General features: G+C 45.4%; 1 protein-coding gene across 1 annotated transcript in view; it reads right to left on the bottom strand.

Moving 5' to 3' along the window:
* POMGNT1 (protein O-linked mannose N-acetylglucosaminyltransferase 1 (beta 1,2-)) overlaps positions 1-17,326 on the bottom strand; it is a 532,666-nt gene that overhangs the window by 122,465 nt on the left and 392,875 nt on the right. The window contains exon 17 of the mRNA XM_069642286.1: positions 11,953-12,017. Within this exon, the coding sequence (XP_069498387.1) occupies positions 11,953-12,017 (65 nt within the window). The remainder of the gene's footprint in view (positions 1-11,952; positions 12,018-17,326) is intronic.

Below are 17,326 nucleotides of genomic sequence, written 5' to 3'. Positions count from 1 at the left end.
GTTCGCAGCCACTGCTTTTACCCACTGTGCCTTTCACAGATGGGAAATATCCATTTGCATATCAGTCTTTGTCCTGCCCAGGGGCAGTCCAGCACCGAAATACAATGGCAATTCCAATCTGAACGAGAGTACCACCAGCAACCCCATACACGTGTTTCACCCTTGTTGGGGATCATCAGTGAGGTGAAGCTGATGCCTCTCTAAGCACAGTGAGAGGGAGACCACGTCTGGTTGCCCCCAGGAGACCTAGGGTTATCAATCCCAGGTTCCTTAAAAAATAGTTTAACAAAGGTAGCGGGCGCCCCTCCCACTTGAGAGTTCGCAGCCACTGCTTTTACCCACTGTGCCTTTCACAGATGGGAAATATCCATTTGCATATCAGTCTTTGTCCTGCCCAGGGGCAGTCCAGCACCGAAATACACCGAAATACAGTTGAGATGGGTTGGGTGCAAGCTCAATCCAAATTCGTAGAAAATAAAGGAAAAATTATTCTAATTGAGAGCTACATCCGAGGCTAAGGGCAAAAGTCCTGGTCTGGTGTGACACCCGATTGGAATCCTTTAAATAGCAGTACAGAAGAGCCCATCAGGCACCAAGAAGACTACCTTCACAGTGGTGGTTGACAGGAAAGCAGTAGCAAGTTACCTCAACACTGGTCATCCAGTGAAGATCAAGAAGCTGCAGGAAGGCCCCTTTAGGAAAGACAGTTGCAGAGGTCTGGGTCAGCATGTCCAGAAGAGCAGTCACAGTACAATAGCAGCAAGCGATTTGGATTCTAGCAGAGAAAGCAGGGGTGCAGTTCAAGAACACAGTATAGAAGTTTAAGAGTAGCACATGATACAGCTTTCCATAACAAATCAGGTGGTGGCACGCCTGGAGCTGGATTCCCTTGGAAGAAAGAGGGAGATGTTCACCTGTGCATTCTCCAGGGGTATCCTCTTGTAAAGAGGATATCCTTAATTCTGCTTTCTCCACCTGCCGGAGCCTCGCAGCTGGGCATTGCAGTCCTCATTCTACATGCATCCTCCCACGAGCATACGCCTCCTAGGGTAAGCCCCTTAAAATCTCGGCGAGCATTGTGCTGGATGCACGATTTTTGGACCACCATGTTTTTGGTGTAAATCAAGAAAAAAGAAAAATATGCATTTGTAGCTGTTGGGCAGTGATTGTAAAGTGCAATCTTAATTCTGCTGGTTCCGGTTTGCCTAGGTTTACGAATTTCACGTGTGCATGCAAACTGGGCCACACCATCCACGGGCCCTTCCAAGATGGCTTTTTCTTTTTCATTAATCTAAGGTCCCTGCCTGGCCTGCACTCCCTTTCCCATTGGCTGACTGGGCCTTCATAGGCCAATCACGGTTACCGGGAGGCGGGAGCCTGCTCAACAAAAAAGGACCACTTCTAAGGCCCCGGTCTGCTCCCTGTCCGCTACCAAAACGCCACATGAGACTATTGCCAAAACCCGACCCTCCCTGAGGTTGCTACCTCACTCAGCCATGAAACTGGACTACCTAGACTCCTCTCACTCACCATGGGTTAGTTCCCTCCGTCTGATTGCCCTTTTTCCCTTTACGGGTCCTTCAATCCTTCTCTGCTTGTTCTCAAAGTTCTCCCTGTTTGCTCTCAAATGCACTTGTTTCTGCACTCACCTCTAACTTCTGATGTATACTACGACTCTATACCTACTGTGCCTTAGCATTTAACTTTGAAAGTAAAATTTGGGTGTGTTTTGCATTTAACTTTGGCAATTGATTGTAACCTGCTAGCCAAGTGACTGTTCCATACCGCTGTACTTGCATTCTCCTCACACTGACTCCTCCGTCTACTAAGCCATGGCGCTTTCTGTTACTCCTATCTACTTGAACTGCTTCTCTAGCAACTATCCTTCCCTTCTCACAAAGTCTGGGAAGAAGTTTAAAAAGGCACTGTCATGTTCAAAGGCCCTCAGGCCAATCTGCTCCTCTTCGATAGGCGGTTGCCTCGCCTCATCAATTTCCTTTCATCTCCGGCTGTCCCCTTCTCTCCTCCCTTGGCTACCTTGCCCTCTCTTCCCTTCTCCTCCGTCCCACTTTGGGCTCCTGCCACACCTCTGCAGGGCATACCTCTGATTTGTACCCCTCCTCATAAGGTCTATAAGGCTGGTAATCATCATATTGCCACTCTGAACTCCCGCTTTGCTGTTAAACACTCCTCTGACATCTGCCACCTCTTGGAAGAACTGGACCTTTATGTTCTCGGTGTTACCCAGACATGGTTCACGACCAGCTCCGTCACGAGCTTTGACACTCTCCTCCCTGATGGCTACAAGATGCTCTCCGCGCCCAGATCCACCCGGCCCGGAGGTGGTGTAGCCCTAATCTTTCCTGAGTGGATTCCTGCCACCATCATTCCCACTCAGATATACTCCTCTTTCGAAATGCCTTGTCTGCAGGCTCTCTCTCTCTCTCCTAGCTAATGTCTTACTTTTGCTACTCTCTACTGGCCCCCCTTGTCAAATCACCTCTTTTCTCTCCGAGTGGGCTGACCCCTCTTCCTCCCTCATGGCCTCAACCACTCAACTCCTCCTCCTTGGTGACTTCAACATCCATCTTGATTCTACCCATTCATCTTCTGTGCTCTATCGCTACCTTTGCGATTCTCTCTCCCTTTCTATCCTCCCTTTGGCCCGACTCATTCTGCAAGACACACACTTGATGTCTTGATCTCCTCTGGCCTCCCCCGCTCTATCCCTTACAACCCCTCCTCTCTCCTTGAGTGACCACTACCTCTTCTCCTCTCATCTCTCCCTCCGAACCAGCCCCGCCCCCAAGCCAAGCCTACCCCAACATTGCCACCTACCTTCTCGGACATCGGCCCATGAAGCATGTGTCAGTTGAGGCTTTCACTGCCACCTACCCCCCTACCCCCTCCACCTCTGGCTGACTCACCACCGGACAAAGCCCTGTACCTGCTCTACTCTTCTATTTCTGATACTCTTGATGCTCTTGCCCCGGTCATGAGGATCCGTTTGAAGTCCAAAGCCAAGTGCAATTCCTGGTATGACTCTGACTAGCTACAATTAAACGCAAGTGTAGGGCGGCTGAAAGGAATGGAGGACTTCTTGTTCATCTTCTGACAAATTGGCCTGTCGCCTGCTCCAAAGGCAATACTGACTCTGTCCTCACCAAGAAGAGAGTCCACCTTCAAGCCTGTGTTTCTGCGGCATCTAACAACTCGGCCAAACTCTTTAAAATCTGCAAGGAACTGGCCAACCCTGCTGCAGTCTGTAGCCCTCTTGTCTCCCAGGCTCTTTGCAATGCCCTTGCCTCTCACTTTATCTCAAAAACCCAGGGCATCCTGTCCACCCTCGTCCCCTCACTCTCTGGCCAGCCTCACTTGGCCCTCCTCCTACCCCTACCTGCGAGTCTAAGAACCTCAGGGCCATTTTTGACTCCACAATTTCCTTCTCTGCCCACATCTCTGACGTCTCTAAAAAGTCAAACTTCCTACTGCACCTCCCAGATGCTCATGGTCTCACAAGCTCTGGTTCTTTCTAGGTTGGACTATTGTAACAGCCTCTTTCTAAATCTACATGCCTCTACTCTCCGCCCACTACAACTAACCCAGAACAGGACTGCAAGATTTGTCCTTCGCCTTAGGCCCTGGGATCCGTGCACCTGACCACTCTCTGTCCTCCGGGTCCAGGTACCTGTTCACACTGCGACCCTCCTGCACTGCCTCCAGGCCACCCCTTGCACTGGGGTCTGTATTTGTACCAATACAGTCCCCCACCCACTTTCTTTTCTTTCTGCACTTATCAGACATGCCCCGTCTGCTGCCTTAAACCCAGCAATTGCCACTTGCTGGCTGCACTATCACTGTTTATTGCCTTTATAATTTGATTTATCATCATCTGTTTCTCCTCTGCTCCGCACTTTCCACTTCTCCCCCCTTCCATGCACTTTTCCCCTTTTCCTTTTCCATGCACTTGCGCGTTCTCAATGTCACTGGACCTAGTTAAGATCGCCGTTTTGTTCTGCCCTGTTCGCCTCCCTTGCCTTGTCGCGCTCTGAAACACTTGTGTACGAGCGCGATATAAATAAAATATCATTAGAGCTACGCAGGAAGCTGTTTGCAGGTTGGTCCCAATGAATGGCTTGTAATCCCAACAGACCGGTCCAATCACTCATCAGTACAAAATGCAAAGGTTTAACGGTAATCCAATCAGGGATGGCCAGCAAAACTCCACTTTCATAGACACACTGCAACAAAATGCCTTCTGTTCTGCAGGAGTACAGCAGAAGAGGAGCAGGGATGAGCAGTGTCTAAGCTGTCTAGTCAGCATCATACTACTACCAAAACCGGCAGCGATCCCTTTCAAAATTAAAACATGATCTGCCTGAAAGGGATACCCCTCCCTTCGCTTATTTCAGTAGCTGAGGCCAATGGCAGGCTATACCTTCAGCAGAGATGTGAGCTGAAAACGGAACAATGGTTCCAAAATGAAAGAATGTGCAATCAAGTTTCCACAAAAATGTAGGAAATTTAATAAAACAATCAATGCAACAAATTAACTAAAAATGCTAAAATCCGAAACGCATCCCTTTAAAAGAAACCCAGAATGTAGACCTTAAGTGAAAGACACCCTGGGTTGATCAACAGGGGTGTTCAGGCAACAGACATGACAACAAAGTTAATTGTTCAAGGATAGGTCTACGTAGAAAAAAGTTAGAGGATGGCTTAAAAGTCGCTATGGTACCAGAAAGGGAACCAAGAGCACAGGGCCTCTTCACAGTACCTCTTTGGGTCCCTGTCTTAAGGTCACAGCAGGGTTGAATCAGGGAGTTTGTTGATGCTGTGATTCGGCCTGAGGTTGGTAAGCTGGTTGACTGTGTCCAACAACCTGTGTGGTCCTAGTAGCAACGGCAGGTGGCATGACCCAGCTTGGGACAGGCAGGCTTTGTTTGGGTTTGTGTAGCTCACAAGCAGTTACATTCTGGAATCAGGAGTCAGAGTTGTTTCTTGACTTCTGGATTGGTGGGAGACCAAATCCAGGATCTCCGGGGACAAGGTGAATACTTTACTCTGCAGCTACATGGTTCCTTCACCACGAGTGAGTAGAATCCAGATTCCACTGCACAGCCAGTAGATCTATGATATGGCATTATAACGCGCCTATACACAAGTGTTTCAAGGAGCAACGAGGCAAGGAAGAGGGAACAGAGGGAGGACAGAGACAACAATCTTACTAGGCCAAGTGACATTGAGATTGCACAAGTGCAGGGAAGGGGAAAAGTGCCAGGGGGAAGTTCTGTACATGGGATCAAAACAATATGAAGTGCGACCAGCAGGTGGCAGGTTCAAGGATAAGTGCAGACAAAAAACGGCCAAAAGTGCAGGTAGGGGGACTGTAGGGTTACAGATACAGACCCAAGTGCAATGGCTGCCGGGAGGCAGTGCGGCTGTGCAACTGGGCAGGCAGAGACCTGGGCCCGAAATCAGAGGGTAGCCAGGTGACCAGTGCAGTATCAGACAGGAAATCAGCAGGGAGAGGAAGAGAAGGCAGAAGCAAAGAGGAATGGCGTGAGGTGGTTCTGGAACTGGATATGGTTCTCCTGAAGTTTCAGAGAGGCAGGGAGGCTGCTCCAGAGGGAGTCCCCAGCCGCAGAAAAATCTACCGCCGACTCGTTGCTTGGAAAAGCGACTGACCTTGAGGGAGATGGAGGTGGAGGAGCGAAGAGATCGAGTAGGAAGGTATTTATGAAGCGAGAGTTGGAGGTATTGAGGACCCAGGCACCAGAAGGCCCTGTGGACAATGCAGAGGGTCTTGAACTTAATCCTTGCAGCCACTGGGAGCCAATGCAGAGATTTCAATGGTGGAGAGATACGATCCCTGGGCTTGAGGCCAAGGACAAGTCTTGCAGTCCTGTTCTGGATGAGTTGCAGAGGGCAGAGAGTAGAAGCAGGCAGATTTAGAAAGAGCCCTCGGTCAAAGGCACTGTTCGCTGGGGATGAGCAAGGAGCAGAGAACAGCATGGGGCTGACCTTCTATGGCAAAGGACCTTGAAATGGACTGTATCCCCAGAGTTCTCTTTTCAGAGTCTGTGGGGTGCAAATACAGCCCCAGAGTGACAAAAACTGAGATGCCATGTAAGGTCCCTACTGTGACAGTGAAGCTGGCTAATGTGGAGACCCATTGGAATATGTAGGCCAGTACAAAACATTGTTTTCCGACATAAGGCCTAGTGATTGAACAAAAATGGACCTCTTTCAACTTTACCAAAGTGGACAGGCGCTGAAGTGAAGGAAAGCGTGCCTGAAAACCTAAAACTGCTGAATGTGCCCAATGCATTCCAAAAGACATGTGTTTCTGCAAATGCTATTTTCAGAAACTGTGAAAAGCCACCATTTTTCTAAAAAAGACAGAGCAGCATGTCACATTAACTTCTACGCAACATGAGACTGATCCAGAAAGCCAAGTGAAGCCTAGCATATTGGATTTGACACAAATAAAAACACTTACTTTCCAACATCCAAAATGGCATAATTCAAAGGGAAAGGCCTACTTGGTTTAAAAGTGAGCACTGGTTTATCATGGTAAACTGGCCTATGTGTGAAGAATGCAGAAAGGGAAACTCATGTCTTTTCAATTATATGAAAAATAATTTTACTCATGGACAGCAGGCACAGTGCAATACAAAATGTCATGTGTACAACATCCATCTTTACAATTTAAAATGCTATTCTTGCAGAATTATGTATGTAGCCTGTTTTTCCTCATTGAACTAAAGCCTGTGTCCCTGGAACTCAGACCTCAGATCAGGAAAACATGTCCGTTTCAGTTAAATCCAAACAAATACAAATATTTTAGATCACAATTGTGGAAAGGGCAGATAAAGCAGCCAACAGAAGTGACCTTTCAGGACTGTCTTGACCCCAAAAAAATGGCTCTCAGAGAAGCTAATGGATCTTCAAAGACTGTGTAGAAACAGACATTACTGATAAGCAGATGTCAAGTCATGTGGCTTTGGAGATATGGAAACCCATCGAGGGTGAGCTAAATGTGAAACTGCATGCTTCTATATTAATTACTGCCATTTAAAACACATTGAACACCTTTTAATTGATAATAGGAGAACCATACATCGCGATGGGCTCATTCAGGACTCTTGTCCATGTTATGGAAATATTAACCATGTGCCATGCTTGTAATTGGAGTTGAAAATTGGTTTGTGACATGTTCGGGAACATTCTCTTATAAGGCTTTGCTGGATGTTTGGAGTTTGTTTTTTTTCTCCTGCTAAGAGTGAGACTCTTTTCCTCCAACTCTTAGGCATGATTTGAGTGTCTTTGACTCTGTGTGCTTATGGGCTATGGGTTTTTTCTTTCTACTCCATAGGGTATCATCTATTTTTTTGTGTGTGTGTTACACAGCACCCTCAATGCAGTAATAGTGACCCCCAAATATAGACTCCATACCCTGGGAATGACTACTGTCTCCCAGGGCATGTAAAGTCACCATTGACTTTACTAGTCCTAAATTGTGAATAGAACCAGCATAAACCATCATATTGTGGAAGTACTGGAAGGGGTTAATTATATTGCCCCTGGGTCCGTTTTTCAAGGGGGCTCTGTCCATGTCCCCCTTGTCGAGTTTCTGGCTGGTGGCAGTGGTGACCACGCAAAATATTCAACCTGAATATTCTCTATGGGATTTTCCCATTGATTTTAAAATGCACCACTTTTTGGTGCAATGTTAAAGATACCGCTGGTTTATTTAATATAAAATTCACGGTTGGCTCTTTTTGCCAGAACTCTTTTTTAAAATGGCGTTCGTGTCCCTCTCTACAACTCTGACCAAGGTTGAGCCCTTTGTTCCACTTTTTGGCGGGCTTCTCCACAGAAGCACTCCAAATGGTGCCACTCAGTCTGGGTTCCACCGGATGAGTGGGGAGGGGAATTGGCAGCCTGGACTGTGTTGCCTTATCAACTCAAGTCGCACTCTGTTCTGATTGGGCCAGTGGTGAGCCGCCCGGCTCACACCTTAGCATGTTTGAGTGACAGCTAGGCTGTTGAATGGGGGTTTTTCTGCATAAAAGCAGGGCCTTTGGGACTGGAACTACAGAAGTCGCCACAGGACCTAAGAATCCGAAGAGGGAAGAAGCTGAGCCATCTGCAACGACACCACCAGTGAAGCCCTGCTGCAACTACCTCACCACTTTCCCGACGACAAGAGAAGATCTTCTGCTGGACGAGTCTTCTTCCTCTGAGCTGGTGGGACCAACCAGTTCGCCCTTTTCGCCTTCCAAAGAAGTCTCTTGGTCGAATCGCCTGTGCCAAGCACCCCGGCGGCCAGATAGCCAAGCTTCATCACTTTGACCACGAATAAAAGGAACGCACCTTTTATCGACGAACTCCGCGGCTGGTATCATCCCTGTGCAGTGCAACGACTCCACGTTTCCTCCTCGACGAGATCCTCTCTTCCCCTGGTCGGAACAACGAACTACAACCACTGCCAGGAACAACTGCCACCGCTGGAGCTTCCTCTCGGTTTAAGGTACTGTGTCCTGGCTGGCCTCCCTTTCTTCGGTTTGCCCAAGGTGACCCTTAGATCCTTGGCTTGCCAACTGGGTTGGCCCCAGACCTTCGAACTTTACCTTCTTGAATCACCCCGACCTCTTTTGAACGTTCTGCAAATACTTTCAGTGCATTTTAAACCGTGTGATCCTGGGCAAATTTCGCTTTGCTCCCTTTAAAGTGGGCCTGGCCTATGAACTTTGGCTCTACATTCTATACTGCCTTTATTCCCTTGCTGAGAACACCTAAACGTGTTGTGACTGGTTTTATTTCTATGCTCTGTCTTTTTCTCTCCCTTTAACTGAATTGGAGTGCCATCAGGTTATGCGCTCACATCTGTTTAACAATTTGTGGTGTTTTAATTCTGACTTGTCTAATAGTTATTAAAGGAAGTGTGTATACTTTACCCAAGTGTGTTTTAACTTGCTTTTGATTTAGAGTGCTAGTATATTGCTTAAAGTGTGTTTTAAATAAATAATTATATACTTTTTATACAAAGCTCTGGTCACTGTTTTTTTGCTCTACTGTGTTTTTAGCCCTATTGTGTATACTCTATATACTGCCCTACTCTTCTTGAGAGAAGTCTGACTGCTCAGCCACAGCTACCAGGTAAATCTGGGTGGTGCAGACTGCTACCAATTGGGTTAACTGCTTACTCCTGTAGTCTTAATCTTTTTGCAGTGTTCCCTGAGGGAACTGCACAGGATTCTACCTAACATGACATTCTTAATTCAAAAAATCAGAAACTTGGTTAACTGACAGAAAAATGAATGTGCGTTTTATGAATTTTGATATTTATAACTATTTCAGATCATGAATAAACCACGAAAAATGATTCCCAGGGGGGTCGTGCCACAATAAAATAATTGTTCCCCAATTAATCATATATTGTAGAATTCATAAATATACATGTTTATGCAGTTATCTGAAAAGAGAAGTTAGTTGCCATGTAGTGACATTCTGAGAAAAACAAATGTAAAAAAAAAAAAATGTCATTTGAAAAGATGCATTTCATTCCTAACCTCATTATGCATAAGCTAGACCTCCTACACTCCTTGTCCTATCTGCTGGCAGTGGGCGGACTGGTGGGCGGGGGAAGAAGAAAAATGGCCAATCCGAAGCGTGGAAATATTGGTGTATGCATCATCGCACTATATAATAACAATTTTCAATCTGAAAGAAAAAAAAAACAACTAGGAGGACCAACTCGCAAGCGCGACAAGCAGAAAGAAGAACCAGAGAAAGGAGATAAAAGCCTAACCAAGACCGACAGGAGACCCTGGGACCTTTGCTGGGGACTTCTGTTTGGAAAGCTGGGAGCCCTGTGTGAGAGAGGCCTGTGGCTGGTGGGACCTTGCTGAGAACAGAGGCCTGAGGTGCCTACCTGTTTGCAAATGAGGGGTGAGATCTGGCTGGCCTAAGCTGAGAACGGGGACCTCCTATGTAAGTAGATATATCCACAAAGCTATCAATTGTGTTGGGAATTACCAGCCTTATTCCTTTTCATTGAGTTGTGGGTAGGGGGCAAATCTGTGTAGAGCCTTCGCACATCTAACTAAAGTTAATTCAATTAATTCCCAAATAGAAAAGATCACAGGGTGAGTTTTGTTAAAGTTCGAAATTAACAAATCTCATTCCCAGTGTGTTACAGCCACAATATAGTCAAATTAATTTGGTGACCCTATTTTCCCATTTATTCCCAAACCAGAATCCCAAAAAGCCCTGCATGTCATTTTGAATGTAGTGTGTTCCAAAACAAATTTTCCATTCATTCCCAAACCGGAATCTCAAAAACCCCTGCATTTCATTTGAATGTCTGTCCCCAAAACAAATTTCACATTGAGTTTATTTACCAAACACTGCCTTTCCAAATAAAAAGCCCAAACGAAATTCCCAATCTATTCCCACTCCTGAAAACTTGCTTTGAACTCAGGGGTGCCACATATGACCGATGCCTATGGTGGTGCTGTGGAGGGGGCAGTCAGACCAGACACATTAGCGGGGTTGCTACAAAATCAGGGAGCATGGAATGTGGGCTGTAATCTTTGTTACGAGACCGCGATTTGAGCTCCCACATGGCAACACGCCCCTCGCTCTTTGTCTCTCTCGCTCCCTTCCACTTTGCCCATGCGATTAGCACCTGTGAGTAACTACAAGCAGGTGCTAAAGGCAAAGTGAAAATACAAAAAATAAAAGCAGCTTACCTTTCTTCAGTCCTCCGAGCCACGTCTGCATCAGGAGTCCATCTTCAGTGATGATTTTTAATCAATACTGAAGACTGACCCCTGAAGCAGATGCGGCATCGCAGGATTGAATAAAGGTACATTTTTCTTCATAGCTTCACTTTGCCTTTAGCACCTGTGTGTTTATTCGCGGGTGCCAATGGCGATATGACCATTGTTAGACCTTGTCGGAAACGGCAGTCATCTGCGTCAATAGACCTTTGCTTTGCTCTGGCCCTTAATTTGGGTGGCTGGCCGTTCCAGACAGGGTTGGCCCACCATCTTGGGTCATATAGCCTCATTAGTTTGGTCCTAGCTGTGCCCTTTCTGACAGAGTTCACACTAGTTTGAACCCACATTTTTGTGGAATTCTGTGCGTTTAGTAGCCAACATTCTCTAACCAAGCATTTCTTACATTTATAGGTTTACTTGCCAACAGACTGACTACGCTATTATCAAGTGTAAACCGTATTAAACAATGGCACAGAAGTTTAAAAAGCCAACTCTACCTGAGGAAAATTTGGGTTCCATAAATTATGAAGAATGCACCAGAAGGCTAGCTCAAAGGCTTGTGTGTGCTCTATATTTTTGGCATGGAGCATTTATGAAAGCCCCAGTCCGATTAGCAGACTTCCCTTTCAGAAACAGAATTACAAGAATCATTTTATATTAATACAAATAAAAAGCTAGAGCTTTCAAAGCCTGCAGATGGCAACCCATCTCATTTTTACAATGGTTAATTATGGTATCTGGAAGATCCACAGTCAGAGCTGGATACATTTCATACAAAGGAGCCTATGTGAGCTCTGGCCAGAGCTCAAACATTGAATGGACACAATAGCCATTTCCACAGTGGAAATCACGCAGTTATAATGAAGATTGCAAGGTCATATGACACTTTTAAGGGAAAGAGGGAAACATTACAGTAGCTCTGCGCTGGAAGCCATTCAGACTACCTCAGGCAGCACACTAAAATGTGGTACCACCTTCCACAGGAACTTTGAGAAAATTCGACCGGTTATTAAAAAAAAAAAAGCCAACATGACACCAAACAGTATAGTGGACCAAAAACGTTAACAAAAAAAGAGAATGGATTCTTGGCCCAACCTGTACCATTCAAGTACAAATTTGCGCAAAAGAAAACAAATTAAACTCATGTTATGATCATACTTACTTTTCCACATTCTTCAACCGGACGCTTGGGACGGTGTTGAACTTGTGCTTCTTAAAATAAGCTTCCTAAAAAAACACAATGTTGCACAAAATTAACACATTGGGATCAATCTTATTTTTTTCACAATCAAGCAGATACAAGACATCCTGAAGAATTTCCCAAAATGAAAATGGGACATTTGTAGGCTACATCATGCACCAGACAACAATCACCAAGAAAGATAACCAACTAAGAAAATATCTCCCATCCACCCCGACTTCCTTCCCTACCATCTCTCCTCTCCAGCAGCCCTGTCCCCCTCCCATCTCCTTATCACTCCCCTGAATTTGTATCAGATATTTGAAATATTGTTCCTCCTTTCCCTTACTACCTCCTCTTACTATCTCCTCTCCCTTCTCCTCACCCTTCCCTCTCCTCCTCCATCTATGTAAATTGTTCTAAATATTGTCTCACTGGTTTGTTTCATGATTGTAAATATGCTTCTTTCATTATTGTACCTTGTTTTATTGTAAAGCGCTTTGGATTAAAGCTCTATATAAACCTAATAAACAAACAAAGCCACTATAGTTCAGAAGGGATTTCGCATGACAAAATCTAAAAACAAATGCAAATATGGCAGATAATTAACAGAAAAGAATTTACCAATGAATGGGTTTAAAATGATGTAAGTAGTAAGCCTATTGCTTGGAAATAAAGATACAACCAAAAAATATATTGGTGTTAGCAAAAAGAAGAGAACGACATGGGTATGGGTGCTTTTGGGGAGGAATGCCATTTAAGGTGGTTCTGCTGACACTTTAGGGGCCTCCAAAAATGTTGCTTTTTACATCCTTTATTGTATGGATCTTTTACCACTTTTTGGGTTAAGTGGGGCTTCTACTGAAGCCCAACTGCCACTGCAACCATTTAGTTTATGGTCATTAGTATCCCATAAGACTCCCAGGCCAGTTGTGCTTTTTAGGCACCACATGTTTGCCCAAGTGTGATTACATCACGCTCCATAGACTCCAAGAGTAGGATGGCAGCAGCTTCAATTCAATATGGACTTTTCTAGTGGGGCAGGCCAATTTACGCATTGATATTTTTTAAAGACCTACCATTAGCAATTTTTATTTTTCAGCTTATTTTGTTCAGGCCCACCACAAGACAGGCCTAAGCATGGCCATTGTGCACACGTCGAATCACTGAGACCAGCCATGCACTCCTATATAGTGATTGGGACTGGCCTATATCATTTCCTGGCCTGCGACAAATGATCACAATTTCTGTGGGAGTGGTTGGGAGTTTGGCAGTTTATAGGGCAATCTTGATTGGTGGTTGCCAACATCTTTGTGATACTCCTTTGGGTTATTGGTGGGCTGGCGTAGGCCAGACACTGAGTGCGAGCATGCCTTGGGGAAACCCAGACTTCAATTTCCTGGAATTTTTGTGAAATGCAGGTTTACTTACCTTTTGGAGGATTTGACTCTATTAAGGCTATTGCTTTTGGATCAGATATGGCCCTAATGGCAGGATCCTATTTCCTGGGCTTTTATCTCATTCTGATGTGCCGCTTGTTGACGCTCTTCCTGAGCCTTCCTCATCCTCTAGTCCCCCTCACTGGCTAAGCCATGCTTTCAATGCTGGTTTGTTTTCTGGACCTCTTAACCACTTCTTCCCATTTCAATCCACTGGGTTCCAGCTTTGGGGTTGGAAGCTTCTGTTGCCTGGAAGGCAGTTGGGACTCCAATAACCTGGCTCATCTGCCTGTGTGGACCATCCTGGATCGCCGCCACATTAGTCTTCTTTGTGCGGCTGCTTCTGTTGGTGGGTGGCCTTCCTCAGTTTCTCAAGCCAGAACCTGCTTTCACGATTTCTCCTGTCCCCTGGGTCCACCTCTGCCAATTCTTTCACTTCTAGCTGGTCTGAGGTTCAAACCCAGAATCTGACAGTTTGCCCTTTTAAAAGAGATTTACGTTTCACTGTACTGAACTATTTCCAGAAGCAACTGCTGTGTGTATTTAACTATGGGGCAGTGGTTAACTCTAACTTACCTTCGGGGATCCCCATGGTTAAAGATTTCTTGAAGTGTGCTGATGTTGAAAGTCCCCCCCAACCTGCAGAGCGTTCCTTTATTTCAAGGAAGGAAAAAAGAAGTGTGCTTCAACTGCTTCACCCTATTGACTAACATCTTAGCCCCCTTCAACTAACCCAAAATAGCACTGCAATACCTATCCTTGGCCTCAAGCTCAGGGACCGCATCTCTCCAGCCCTAACATCTCTCCACTGGCTCTGGTTTGCAGCGACGATCAACTTCAAAACCCTTGCATCATCCACGAGGCTTTCTGGGGCCTGAGACCATGCTATATCCAACTCTCACTCCATAAATACCTCCCTGCTGGAGCCTTTCGGTCTTCTAGTTTCAACTCTCTACAGATCAGATGCTTTTCCAAGCAGAGAGTGGGGGTAGATCAGTCTCCTCCGCAGGTGCCTCCCTCTGGAATGACCTCCCTGCCCCTCTCAGACTTGAGCCAGATTTCCTTAAGTTCACGAAGCTTCTCAAGACCATCCTTTTCTCTTCCTCCTTCCATCTCCCCTCCCCTGCTAATGTCCCCTCTTCCTCCTTTTGACTGGCTGCCTGGTGCAATCAGATTCTTACAGGGCACTAGGCCCTCCTTGACCAGTCTACCCTTGCACTAGCCTGGCTGGGTCTGCACCCCTTGAGCGCTTCCAGTCCAGTCCCTCGCACTTAGCATGTGGACCTTCTTTCCCCTGCACTCTCTGCATTGCACTGCCACTTGTCCACCTGGCCTCCCCCTGGCACTCACATAACCCATGGGCCCTTTCTGCCCTGACCAGCATTTCCTCTCTCCCCCGCACTTCTTGTTACAGCACTTGCACAATCCGAATGCCGCCCACCCTTGTCTTGTTGCGACTTGAAACGCTTTTTGCTGTATAGTGCATTATAAATACCCAATAAATTAATTAAAACAAAATCTGGGGGATGTGTCCTGCTTGCCTGCATCTCCTCCTGGGGTTGCTTGGTCTCGAAGCTGGCCCTGGAACTCTTCTGGCAGGATATCATATCGCTACAATTTGAACAGCCTACTAAGCCAGACTGCATCAGCCTGTAGCCACGAATGATACATTTCCATCAACTTTGACAGAGATGCATTTCACAAATGTCCATTCATGACTATTGACTGCCAGCCTTCTCTTCACAAGCACAATGGGAAACATACAGAGCATTACTGAAACCATAATATATTACATCATATCATTAATGTGTTCATTGGAATTCGAAATACCTTGGTGCACTCAAAATGCCTTTTTTATATTTAAGAGCAAAAAAGCAAAGGATGACAACAGTTGCTTTTCTAACCTTGTCCCGCTTGCAAATTATTTTTCAAAACAAATCTGCTTTGTAATAATTAGCGCAGAAGCAGAGAGCATAAAGAATACAAAAAATGCAATATTTTGTTCGAGGATTCGCTTGAAAAGATTTTATTGCAAGCAGTAAACATATCTGATGTTTATGAAAACAAAAAACACAATATTAGAGATAAATACTAACCAAGGTTGAATGCTTAATTAGGACACACAGGTGTATAAAACATTTATGGATAAAGAACGGCATCTAATACGGCCAAGGCCCATCTTGTTCAAACATGCCAGAGTCCTTACATAGATAAGATTGTCTTCAGTTCAGATGTAAAAAGCACACCGTGTCCTGCTGATTAGATGAAAGCCAATTTAATTTGAATAGATAATAAGGTCAAACAGGGAAACGCGCAAGTCAGCTGTCTTCAGACAGTTGGAGGAGTAGTTCATGAGACTTCACCAAAAAGACAATTGTGGACAATGTAGGAGCAGAGCCTGTGAGACACTGTTAATCCATCCGATTTTGACCTGCTTGGGTGAGGACACAAGCAGAAACTTCAATTTCTAGGCCAAGACTATGTTTGTTTGTTTACTATTTATAATGCGCATCATACCCGGGGGGGAAACAGGGCGCAGCAGTTACAAGTATATGCAATGCTTAGTTTCAACAGAAAAGGTAAAAATCTACATACAGGTTATTAATTGAAAGAGGGTATGTACATAAGGTATCTAGTTACAGGCGTAGGATACAATAGGGTATATGCAAATGATACAGAATTTACAGAAGCAATATATACAAAGGTTGAAGTGTTTATAGATGTAACCAGGTGGGGGAGATAAATACAAGTATACAGGCGGTGAGTAGGGCAGTTGTAGTTACCACAGGGTAGCAGGTTGAGAGACGCAGGAAGGATGCACTCCATACAGGCATAAGGTACTGCAGCAGGGAGTCCTCGCTGCGCAGGAGTTATCATTTACTGGTCATTAGATTTCAGCCACATAATGATGTTGGATCTGAAGTTTTGGTAAGATTGGTCTATTCTCAGTGTGGGAGGCAGGGAGTTCCACAATTTGGCTGCATTCACAGGGAAGCTGTTGCCTCTGATTGTGGAGCGTTTGAAACTAGGTATGGAGAGGCGATCTCTGTTAGCTGAACTAAGTGGTCTCAGGGAGGTCTGTTTATGGAATATCTCGGCCAGGTAGATGGGGGGGCAGCATTGTTGAGAGATTTGTGGGTGAGCGACAAAGTTTTTAGAAGGATTTTGTCGTTGTTTGGGAGCCAGTTATTCTGTTGGCTCCGTTCGGAGATGTGATCTCTTCTGGAAATGCCTAATGCCGCTCCAAGGGCATTGTTTTGTAACGTTTGGGTTCTTCTGATAGTAGCTTTAGTTGATCCTAAATAGAGGGCATTGCAGAAGTCCAGGCGAGATAGGATGAGTGCTGTGGCCAGGAGGGTGCAGCTGCTATCAGAGAGAAATGGCTTACCGGTGCGAATACGTTTGCACATGTAAGCCGTGGAGGACGCTAAGGAATTGACCTGTTTGGCATATGAGAGGTTTGCATTAAGATACAAGCCTAGTGTTTTTACCTTGTGTTCTACTTTAAAACTATTGCCATCAATTATGAATGAGGAATAGTCAGATCCTAGTTTTTTTAGGTTAGAGGGGGTGCCCAGGATGATGAGTTCGGTTTTAATCATCATTCAGGCATAGACCATGCGCGGCCATCTATGCCTTGATGATATACACTCTATTTACCAAGGCCAAGGCTGTAATTCTAGTCTGTGGGGTGAAACATTGCACTTTGCCAATGTACTGCATTTTCAGCCGATCTAGGAGGTTTCAAGCAGAAGGTTTACCCTTCCACAGCTCCTAAACTCATTCTTACTCATTTTCCATCTGCAATTCAGGAGAGAGCATCTGCTTGGAAGAGTATTGGCACACCTGCTATTTAATTTAAAAAAAGGCATCGGCCATGGTCATGCCTCCCCCCCCAGGGACCACCAGCACAAGCT

This window comes from Ambystoma mexicanum, chromosome 1q, assembly GCF_040938575.1.
Source record: "Ambystoma mexicanum isolate Mex_15411 chromosome 1q, UKY_AmexF1_1, whole genome shotgun sequence".
Lineage (NCBI taxonomy): Eukaryota > Metazoa > Chordata > Amphibia > Caudata > Ambystomatidae > Ambystoma > Ambystoma mexicanum.
The sequence above is the reverse complement of the archived record's forward strand: the minus strand, read 5'-3'. Positions and strand labels throughout refer to the sequence as shown.